This window comes from Leiobunum rupestre, chromosome 7 (assembly GCF_980474605.1).
Source record: "Leiobunum rupestre chromosome 7, qqLeiRupe1.1.hap1, whole genome shotgun sequence".
In the NCBI taxonomy this organism is placed as follows: Eukaryota; Metazoa; Arthropoda; class Arachnida; order Opiliones; family Sclerosomatidae; genus Leiobunum; species Leiobunum rupestre.
Window position 1 is genome coordinate 15,662,450 of NC_143390.1, and position 11,503 is coordinate 15,673,952.

An 11,503-nucleotide genomic window follows, 5' to 3' on the forward strand; every position below is an offset into this window, starting at 1 on the left:
CCATCGAGTTGATATAAGTCATAGGGCTAAATAGGGGAAACTAAATCTACGTAGGCGCCTAGGTATTCATTAGCCATCTTTCACGTTTTACCTCAACACGCTATAGCGTCGCGCTGTTTGGCGCGTTTCAGAAACGTCACCACGAACTCGGTTGGGATTGTTTTTCGTTCGAAGGATATTTTGTGGAACGAGTGTTTTCATTTCCATTCACTCGTCAAGCCCTGTAATGACTTCAGAAAACTCCCTTCGCGAGGATGCGTATATACATGTTTCTGCCCCCCCCCCCCCCTGCCGTTCTGTTAATTTCGACCCACCCTTCCCTTTACGTCAAATCAGACTTTGACGTCTAAAATTACCGCACTTACATCCTGATGGACTATTAGTAATGAAAGAAATAAAAATAAATGTCAAATAATTTTAAATGAACCGTGAACGGGAAATCACACGATCGCGATGATGGTTGAGATCACATCTTGATGAATTGATTTTTTTAATCACGTTTTTTTTTGTAATTTGATATAATGTTAAAAGCGTGCTAAGCTATGAGGCATAACTGATTTGATATTTTATAAATAAATGATTATTGAATTCATAGAGTTAATTGATAATTTAAAAGTAAAACTATATAAATATTGTAGCTTTGCATCTCGAATTTAATTTCATAAAGTGGAAAATTTGTCGCGTTTATATCCAAATATACAGGGAATTACCTTACCCCTTGGTCCAACCCACGCTTTCCTGTAGCACTGGGGTGTCACGGAGCCACTCGTTCGTTTGCCCCGTTTGAACGGGCAGACTTACAATACACTCACGTGTAACTGAGAAACGTCGCGGGTTGGTCCAAGGGCAACGCAACACCGGGCTTTTGGTTTGTAGAAATGAAATTAGAGGCCTAGGTTTTTTTCTGCCTGTCCCCCTTTAAATTAACTTAGTGGAGCACAAATACCCTGGTGGTAGACCAACCGCTGAACATGTTGGCCTAATTTAAAGGGGGACAGGCAGAAGAACACCTAGGCCTTTAAAAGCTATTGCGTCCAAATAATGTAACGGATTCTACAAGCCCATACACTATTTCTATATATTATTATATTTCACAGTATTTAAATTAAATTTTCTTAACTTAAATAATCGTATATTTAACCTCTTAATTTAAATTTTTAACTTAAATAATATTATATTTAACTTTTTAATTTAACTTAAATTATATTATTTAACTTAAATAACATTATTTTTCACTTTTCAATTTAACTTAAATAATATTAAGAGTTACTAAGGGGAGACTTGTACATGAGGTAAAATAAAAATTTAAAAGCAGTTTATTGTGCAATAAAATGTACAATTTAATTTAAAAAAAATTTAGTTTCAATTTAAATAATCTTATATTTATAGAGGTCGGTAACGGTTAGTCATTATCCATGTTTGAATTGATTTTTTTCGGGGAAAAAATTTAAACACAGAAATTTACCGGTTAATATTTCGGAAAATGATTAAAAAACATGTATTATTCGTAAAATTTGAGCTTTTTATCGAAAAAAACGTCGTTTCTCCGAATAATTTTACAAATTTATCAAAAAATTAATCGGATAATACAGAAATATAAATTACTTGATCAAAACGTTTTACGAATAATTTTGAGAGCTTTATCTATTGAATAAAAGTTAACCATCCCCGACCTCTATATATTTAACAGTATTTAGCATAATTTTCCCACTTAAATATTTTATGCATTTAGTATACTGTAAGATAATTTCGAAGTAATGAAATCCGATTATATTTTGTTTTGATTTTATTCAAGGGTTTATCTCCTAAATTCAATTACAGTCGAAAATACTGGCCAGTGTCACGGGAACAGTCATCCTAGCGATATCGACTTATCCGTAACCGGAACAAGCTAAGTATAAGGCTCGCTTTTGGACGAGGGAGCGGGGACCCCAAAAACAATGTTTGAGAACCCCCTACTGGGCTCTCCTGATTTATTTGGCAAACTGCGTGGCACTCGTAGCCCTGCTGGAGCAGTCAGTCACGAGTTGAAATAACAGCGTCTCTGCCTCGAAGCGGGGACAGCGGGCTAGGACTCGAATTAGGAGGGCGATTTTTCTTTTGGCAGGGGTCAAGGGAAGGCTCTGATTTCCTCACTATTACGGGCCTGTCCAAGTACCCGTCGTTGAATGACGTAGTGGCTGCAGTGTGTTTTCAGAGAGCTGCTTACACGCTCGATTGCCGAGTGTTCGAGTGACGAAATGTTCGAAGCTTTTGGTTAACTAAAACTAGAAGCGCGTGATCTTAACCCCATCTCGACCCGGATATATAGACTACGGCACCTTTAGGAGGCTGGTGAGAGAAAAGGATACGCCATCTATCGCAAATAATAGTTATCACTGTCCCCTGACAGCTGCTTCGCTTCTTAAATGGTCCCGAATGGCTCCTTTACGACTGCTAGGTGCGAAGTTTTAAATTTGTTACGGACGTACTGAAAATCACTTGTGGAGAGGTTTGACGAGTAATTTGGTCCTAGGGTGCCAGCCATGACGGTGGAAGGGGGAAAAACCTTTCACTTCATAGATGACGTCAGGTAAAAGCTAGCTAGGCTTATAGTAATTTGTTATTAAAATTTAGAATTAGATCGTTAATTTTGAATTGATTATTATTTGGTTGTTATAATCTTCATAGATGACGTCAGGTAAAAGCTAGCTAGGCTTATAGTAATTAATTATTAAAATTTAGAATTAGGTACGTAAATTTTCAATTTATTACTATTTGGTTGTTATAATTAAGTATTATTATTTTATAGACATTTGATAACGTTTATAATAATTAATTTACTTTAAAACGTTGTAGAATTTGTTTAAATATTATGAAATAAATGAATCATGAAATCAACTACAAGTTAGGTGATATAATGATTGATCACAATATTAATATTATTCTTGAAATTACAGTTATCATTGGACTAAATATTTACAAAATTAAAGATTCTTAATATATTCTTGAATTTTTAAGTGCATATCCATGGTTCAATTTGATTAAGTAAAAAGATTATACAAAAATAATATATTTAATCTTATTAAAATATTCGGAAGCTTGTAGCGGCTGACGAAGGACTACGGTCTGAAAGCTTTCCAATAATTTAATTAGATTAAATATTTTATTTCCATGAAGTAACAATTCTTTTTTCCTAATTTTGAAAAAATATTCTTAATATATTTGACATTATCAATTTTAAATAAAACTATTTAACCTCGTTTAGATTTAAATTAATATAACATAATTAGTTGGGTCTTTTACTAAAAATATTCGTCTAAAATCACGAATAATATGAAGTCAATATCTGGCCGGATTAAAATTCGAATTCACATTTGTACGGGCAGTTCAAATCGTTTGCCTTTTGATCATGGAGTCTCGATTTTCGTGAATTTGATTCCGCTATCTTTCCAAATGCAATAATCCCCCTCGTAAATTTATCCCCCCTTTTTATAATATTCACTTTTTTTCTAATAAGCGTGTAAATAATTTTAGTCGCACGACCAGCCTATCGCGCGAGTCTGCCCAGTTTTTTCGGTATCTTTATTTGCCCGTGGACCTCTCACGTTCTCGACGCGCGCATTAGCTAAGAAACCATCTTTCATTCTTCTTCGCAGCCCTGTTTCTTCAATCTATAAATGTCCTTACGATATTGTATAATAATTGCTTATACCGAACCGGCGAATCACAAATCTTTTTAGAAAAAAGGCAAGACGAGAGCGTGATTGTCTTTGGCGATTCACTACGCCTATAGCTACAATCATTCGTGGCTTTTCCGATAATTGAAATGCAAATTTCTTCTTCAGTTTTTCTTCGATTTCGCCCCAAAAAGCGGATATTTCTATTTTTTGAAATGAACGAGAGGCGCCTTATTATTGTAACGCGCCTCGACTAATTAGCGTTAAAAGGCTGCGCTGGAGTATAGAAAACTCTCAAGCGGAAAATTTGTAGCAACGTTTTTCCATCAGATGTTACGTATCATTTGGATATACTACATTCGCGAAACAAAATTAAATTAATTAACTTAAGCTGATACGCTGGTTTCGTTATTCCTTGTTGTTTAAAATCGCGTGTTTAGTATTACTGGCTCATAGTCTTCATTTCATTGAGTGAAATCGTGTGCTAATGTACGCTATCACAGAATTATTTCGGACTAAATTCGCTGTGAAATTAGATTCTAAAATATATTGTATTTTGGTAAACTTTCATATTGGTTATTGGTATATTAAATTATTTTTTTTTGGTTATTGGTCTATTACATTTTTTTTTGGTTATTGGTCTATTACATTTTTTTGGTTATTGGTATATATTAAATGTATTTTTTGGTTATTGGTATATTAAATTTATCGTTTTTAATAGGTATATTAAATTTATTTTTTGTTTATTGGTATATTAAATTTATTTTTTGTTAATTGGTAAATTTTATTTAATTTTTGTTTTTTGGTATATTAAATTTATTTTTTGTTAAGTGGTAAATTTTATTTAATTTTTGTTTATTTATATATTAAATTAATTTTTGGTTATTGATATATATAAATTTCATATTGGTTGTAGTATATTTAATTTTTCTATTGGTTGTAGTATATTTAATTTTTCTATTGGTGGTAGTATATTTAATTTCCCTATTGGTTATTACCATTTAACTTTCCCATTGGTTATTAGTATTTAATTTTCCTATTGGTTATTATTGGTCTATTACATTTTTTTTTGGTTATTGGTCTATTACATTTTTTTGGTTATTGGTATATATTAAATGTATTTCTTGGTTATTGGTATATTAAATTTATCGTTTTTAATAGGTATATTAAATTTATTTTTTGTTTATTGGTATATTAAATTTATTTTTTGTTAATTGGTAAATTTTATTTAATTTTTGTTTTTTGGTATATTAAATTTATTTTTTGTTAAGTGGTAAATTTTATTTAATTTTTGTTTATTTATATATTAAATTAATTTTTGGTTATTGATATATATAAATTTCATATTGGTTGTAGTATATTTAATTTTTCTATTGGTTGTAGTATATTTAATTTTTCTATTGGTGGTAGTATATTTAATTTCCCTATTGGTTATTACCATTTAACTTTCCCATTGGTTATTAGTATTTAATTTTCCTATTGGTTATTATTTTATTTAATTTTACCACTGGTTATTATTATATTATATTTTACCATTGGATATAATTAAATTACATTTGACCATTGGATATAACTATATTAAATTTTACCATTGGATATAATTAAATTACATTTGACCATTGGATATAACTATATTAAATTTTACCATTGGATATAATTATATTATATTTTCCAATTGGCTCCATATAACATTTGTATTGATTATTAGAGTCTAACATTACTCTGATATTACTTTTTTATTATTTTTGACTATATTAATTTATTTAATTTACTAATTTCAATACTATATGCACCAGTAGTCTAAGCATGCATTTAACATTAATTTTGTTAAATTTCTCAAACTAATTAACGTTTAGCCACCTGAATTAATGGCTTCAAAACTCGCATGATGACTTAGGCCTAAGGTGGTGCCTTGGGTATTAGCCTAGCTGATTATTATTAGTCCTTATTAGCTATTTTCCATTTTGAGCAATATATCAATTTAAATATTGAAACTTTATTGAACTATCTGTTTTGTTCTATATACATTTATAATATAATATAATATAATATATCTTATCATAATAAGGATATATATTTCGGATATTTGTAATTTACTAATTAATAATGCACCGGAGATCCCGATAATAAATTGCAAGATTTACAATTTAACGAAACATCTACGTTTGAAGATCCTACCGTCTCAAAGCGAGAAATGGCTCAAAAGTGGTTTATCTGATTCCCCAATGATTGTCACGACCTTACAGTTTTATTATTATGATTATTATTAAGGGATCCTAAACAATAATTCCATTATTTTTATTGGAAGGTAATATCAGACATCTTTACCATAAAATAGGGGTACCTCTATGGCTGGCGGGTTTGGTTCGCCTTAAAGATGTTTAATAGCGTTATCTCACTAAGCTTCTGATGCGAGCGGGCGATATGCCGAAGAAAATGGGATTTTGATGATAGAAATAAAAGAGGGAATGTTGCCATTACGGGTTTAAGCCTCCTTCTTCAAGCGCGAACGTGAGACGCGTTTCTACAAGATGACAAGATAGCGATTCCTACCTGAACTTTTTTCGTTGGCTTCCAGGCCTTCGAAGGCTTTACTGGTCATTTCGAAAAGAGCGTCCAAAGGTGATGAATTGGCATTGGCGCCGTTGCCGCCGCCGCCGGCTCCTCCGCCCGCTCCGTTGAGCGTCAAAGACCCGGCGGGGCTCTCGGGGGAGTCGCTCTCCGCCGATTTCTCGGAGCGGGAATCGTCGTCAGCCGAACGAGGCCTCCGTCGTCCCACGGAGGAGCTGCCGCAGTCCCAGGGCCGCACTATTCCGCGCGGTTCTCCGGCCGCGGCCGCCGCCGCCGCGGCGTGAGCGGCCACGGCAGCGGCGACTGCCGCCGAAACGTGGTGACTGCCGCCGTTGTGACTCTGATGGTGATTGTTCGTCCTAAATCGCGTCGTCGAAGGCGGTTTGTGACTCAGAATGTCTCGGATGAAAAAGGAAGTCAATGGTTTCGTCGTGGGCACCGGAGCCCCTTGTACCACGGGCGGTGGTGGCGCCGGGGCCACTGGGGCCCTCATTCTGGGCTGCACCATGCAAAGTTTCTTAATGGGTTTAAAATATTCGTCGTCCAGGGAACTGGAGCAGTCTCCGGCCGACGGTGTCAGGCCGCAAGAGCCGGAAGTGGTGTTGTCGTCCGCCGTCGATGTCACGTCGATCTCGTCTTCTTCGTCTTCGCTCATTCGAATGTCTTCGTCCTCGTCGTCGAGCTCGGCGAGGTCGCGAGGGGTAGAGGCCGGGTTGGGGCCTCCCCTAGTGTGACCCCCGGCGGCGGCGGCGGCACCCGGCGAAGGCGTGCGGTCGCTGGCCAAGCGGAGTCCGGCGGTGGATCCGGCCGATGACCGGGGGCTCATGTTCTGGCGGTCGGCGGGGACGTCGTCGGCGCAACAAGGCGATGAGAGGGACCCCGACGGGGAGGAGGGGGAGGAAGCAGCCGACCTCGCGGGGGAAGACGCTGACATACTCTCTCGACCCGGGCTCAGTGGCGGCTCGGAACGGGGGTCATGACAACCCCCCTCCCAACCCTGCTGCCAAGTCGCTTCCGCTTCTCGCGACGATCTTCGCTAGAGTTTCTATTTTTCGAGTCAAATAGAATTCAAGTCTCGTTTTTCTAAAGTCTTCTTATCTATTGGAAAACAAGGAAGAGCGTTACGTTAGCCCCGTGGAAAAGTTCCCTCAAAGTAAGAACTCCTAGTTCAAAATAAATTTTTCGAAAACTCACGGTTTGAAATAGAAAACTTGATCGTCGTAACGGGGATCCTGACCGGTTTCGGTCGTCGGGATGGGTAACCGACTCGTTTGAGGCGACAGAGTGCGCGGGGGACCCTGGTTGGAGTCCGAAGATCGAGCTGTCCGAATGTGGCGTGTCTAAAGCGCGGGCTCGGTGGAAGCGGAGCGGACGACGCAATCCGCTCGGCGAAGCGAGAATCGCTAAACGAGGCGCTCCGGTTTGAGTTATGGACCGCTTCTGTCAACGCTTGACACGAGTTCTCGTACCTCTTCAGCCGCAAAAACGCGAACATACACGAAGCGAACTACACGCGCCTGAGACGTTTCCAAGCGCGACAGAAAGGCATCAAAGGCTCCAGACAAGCTTGATGGATAAAAAACGGCCCAAACAACCCCGTGGGCCGGACACTAGCGAGGGGTATCGATGCTGGCTCGCCGAGTTAGCGTCGAAACGGGAGGGTGCCGACGACCAAATCTCCTTTGTAGAAGCCGACAAACCAGGGGGGGGGCGAAGGGTAGCCGAGGGCCGAAAAGGGGTCGAAACCAACTACGAAGGATTGTATTATAAAAGAAGGGGATGCTACCTGAACAAAAGGGAGGGGGGGTTTCGGGGGTGGACTTAAATTTTCGGGGAGAACTTGTTTAGCAATAAAGCGAATGCCTCGGCTAAAGACGTACGCGATAAGTTCTTCCAAGAGTCTGACCGAAAAAAACCGCGCGCTAAGTTGCCTCAGACGCTCGAACCGAGCTAAAAGCCACGCCGAAAAAAAGCCATAGTCGATCCGGCCTGGGGGGGACGTCACTGGTAGTTAGGGAGGCCGGGTCGTTACGGGGGGTCGGGAAAGGGGACGGCGATGGGTGGGCTTTCGGCCGAGAAGGGTGGCGCCCGAAAACGAAGGCCGGAACCCAGAACCTCCACCCGCTCGCCGCTCTACCCAAAGAGAGTCGATCCGCGTCGGCTCTTCATTTCGACAGCGCCGAAGCGTCGCCCAACTACGCGTTGCCGAGACGGCATTCGGCTCCGGCTGCGGCTACGGATAGTCTGCCTCTATCTCCGGAAAGAAGGCGGCTCTACCATCCGACGTTCTGATTGGTCAACGCGACGGTGTCAGCGGCCGGAAAATTATGGCGTCATGATATACGTCTCCTCGCCGGGGTAAGTCGAAACGAAAGCGTACCGAAAGCTAAATCTATCATCCCTCTTTTACCTCCGAATTAAAGAACCGAACGATCCGCGCGGGGGGTTCGAACTTTGGGGGGGACGCGCGGATAAATGTATAAGCAGTTCGGGGGCAAGGCTATGAAATATCGTTAAAAAGGTGAAACGTTATCGGGAAAAAACAATTACCTTACCGTGTGGCGCCATCTAGGCACGGGTTCTCGAAATAAATTATCCGCCGCTTTCTTACGCGATATACGTTACCCTCTTTTCATCTTCCCTTAAATTGTATTGACGTTATGAAAATTTTATTTGCCTTTGTCGACCGAGAAATAACGTTCAGAGTCGGTATGTAGCCTCGCAAATCGCAATGGCGGCGGTTTATATTACACCGTTTATTTTGACGCGTTTTTTAATCGGACGACGATTAATTGTCCTTATCGTTACGTGCTCTGTTTCCCCAATTGCGTCGGAAAATGGCCTTCCCGTAATGCTACAAATTCGAACGCGATGCTTTCTGTGATTAAGTAAATCTGGCTTGCTGGCTATTGTCGCGATGACAATGGGTAAACAAATGGACCAGAGACGAGAGCTCTATGGAAAGCCAGAATAAATCGTGCATAATGATTACAACGGGGCAAGCACGTACGATAAAAAATGTTTCAATATTATAAGTTCGTGTTGTGTTAAATGACTCGGGATTGGTTCAGTTGATACGTATCATCTCATTAAATTCACGAATCTACAATATCGTTTAAATTAATGACATAGTAAACCAATTTAATTTTTATAACGAAAGATATACTTGATAGACATATTCCAATTAATTGTTTTCCTCAAATTTTCCGAGGGAAATATTTCAATTATAATCTTATGATGGATAAATTCAAGTCTTATAATGGACAAATTCAAATCTTATAATGGTTAAATTCAAGTCTTATAATGGATAAATTCAAGTCTTATAATGCATAAATTCAAGTCTTATAATGGTTAAATTCAAGTCTTATAATGGATAAATTCAAAATTAATTTTTCAACTATAGAGAAATATCTAAAATTAACACTGCAGTTGCTGGGGTTTAAGTAAATTCCACTTCAAAAATTCATCTGAAAAATCTTTGAATTAAACCTAAAATGGATAAATTCCAAATTAATTTTTGAGCAAAAGATAAATATTTGAACGAAATTTAAGTTAATTCTACTTCCAAAATTTGCGTGCGAAATATTTGAATTAAAACTGTAATGGATAATTCAAAATTATCGGAATATAACTCTGTATTATAGTAACTGCATTGGATTAAGTAAAATCTTAATTCCAAATTTTGAGTGCGAAAATATTTCAATTATAAACCTGTAATGGATAAATTCAAAGTTAATTTTGGACCCATAGAATAATATCTAAACTTATTTCAGCAATTTCTGGGGTTTCAGTAAATTCTAACAAAACATTTCGCGTGCGGAAAATTTCAATTAACTTATAAATTAAAAGATAACTTTTGAGCTTTAGAGAAACATCTAAACGAACTTTCCTAGCGTTAAAGTAAACTTTCAATTTAAATTTTTGCGTGCGAAACCTTTCAATTATAAACCCGTAATGACTAAATTAAAAATAAATATTTGACCCATAGCGTAAATTCTGAACGTAACTCCGCCACCACTTGGGTTTTTATAAATGAAGAATGCGAAACTTCCGTCAGCCGGCTGTTGTTATTTTTGGAGATCCGAGGGTTTACAAACTGCGGTAATGATCTCGTAAACGTGGTCCACAATAGGCGAAAAAAGGCCCAGTTCCGCTTCCCCACGCCCCTCTCGCTTGACCCCTCTCGTCCGTTGTGAAGAAATGCCGAAGAAACGCGGCTCACGCTGCGCCAAGATGTTGGAAGGGAAATGAAAGACCACCTTTGATAGAGACCACCCGACATGGCTTCTTTCTATTAATTTCTTCTCCGTGCTAGAACCATCCATAGCAAATGCGCGGGACCCATCAAAACGCCTTCCTTTTTGATCTCCATGTTTTCGGACCGCGATATGATGGAGAAATTGATTATAACTGAAACCATTTAAAACGGACGCGCTTGTTACGATAATAGGTTTGCGTTTAGTGGGACTTTAAATTAAAAGTTCTCGGAGATTAATTCTAAATTGATAAAAAATCTAAAATGAATTCTAACTTGGCAAAAAATCTAATATGAATTCTAACTTGGCAAAAAATCTAAAATGAATTTTAACTTGGCAAAAAATCTAAAATGAATTCTAACTTGGCAAAAAATCTAATATGAATTCTAACTTGGCAAAAAATCTAATATGAATTCTAACTTCGCAAAAATCTAAAATGAATTCTAACTTGGCAAAAAATCTAAAATGAATTCTAACTCGGCAAAAAATCTAATATGAATTCTAACTTGGCAAAAAATCTAATATGAATTCTAAATCGGCAAAAAATCTAATATGAATTCTAACTTGGCAAAAAATCTAATATGAATTCTAACTTCACCAAAAATCCAAAATTAATTCTAACTTGGCAAAAATCTAATATGAATTCTAACTTCACCAAAAATCCAAAATTAATTCTAACTTGGCAAAAATCTAATATGAATTCTAACTTCACAAAAAATCCAAAATGAATTCTAACTTGACAAAAAATCTAATATGAATTCTGTAACGATAGTTTTGGGTTAATTAAAATAAATAATTAACATCGCCATAATAATTTAAATATTATAATATAGGCCTAAAACATAATTTCCAAAACGTTAGGAAAGGGAGTGTTGGGAAAGATGGTCAATTTCCGCTCCTGGCCAGCTGGTTTTTACCCTAGAACGTCCCCTCTTTCTTAACATAAGTATTTTATGTTAATATTAAACGTGTTTTTAATCTTGAAACCTTTGTGTTCTGAATCGCCCTTAATCATAA

The 11,503-nt window shown here is 37.5% G+C and overlaps 1 protein-coding gene across 1 annotated transcript in view; it reads right to left on the reverse strand.

Annotated features, from left to right (window-relative positions):
- LOC149934896 (uncharacterized) overlaps positions 1-7,241 on the reverse strand; it is a 59,760-nt gene extending 52,519 nt beyond the window's left edge. The window contains exon 1 of the mRNA XM_090153065.1: positions 6,213-7,241. Within this exon, the coding sequence (XP_090009191.1) occupies positions 6,213-7,164 (952 nt within the window). The 5' untranslated portion in view covers positions 7,165-7,241. The remainder of the gene's footprint in view (positions 1-6,212) is intronic.
- Positions 7,242-11,503: the final 4,262 nt, after the last annotated feature.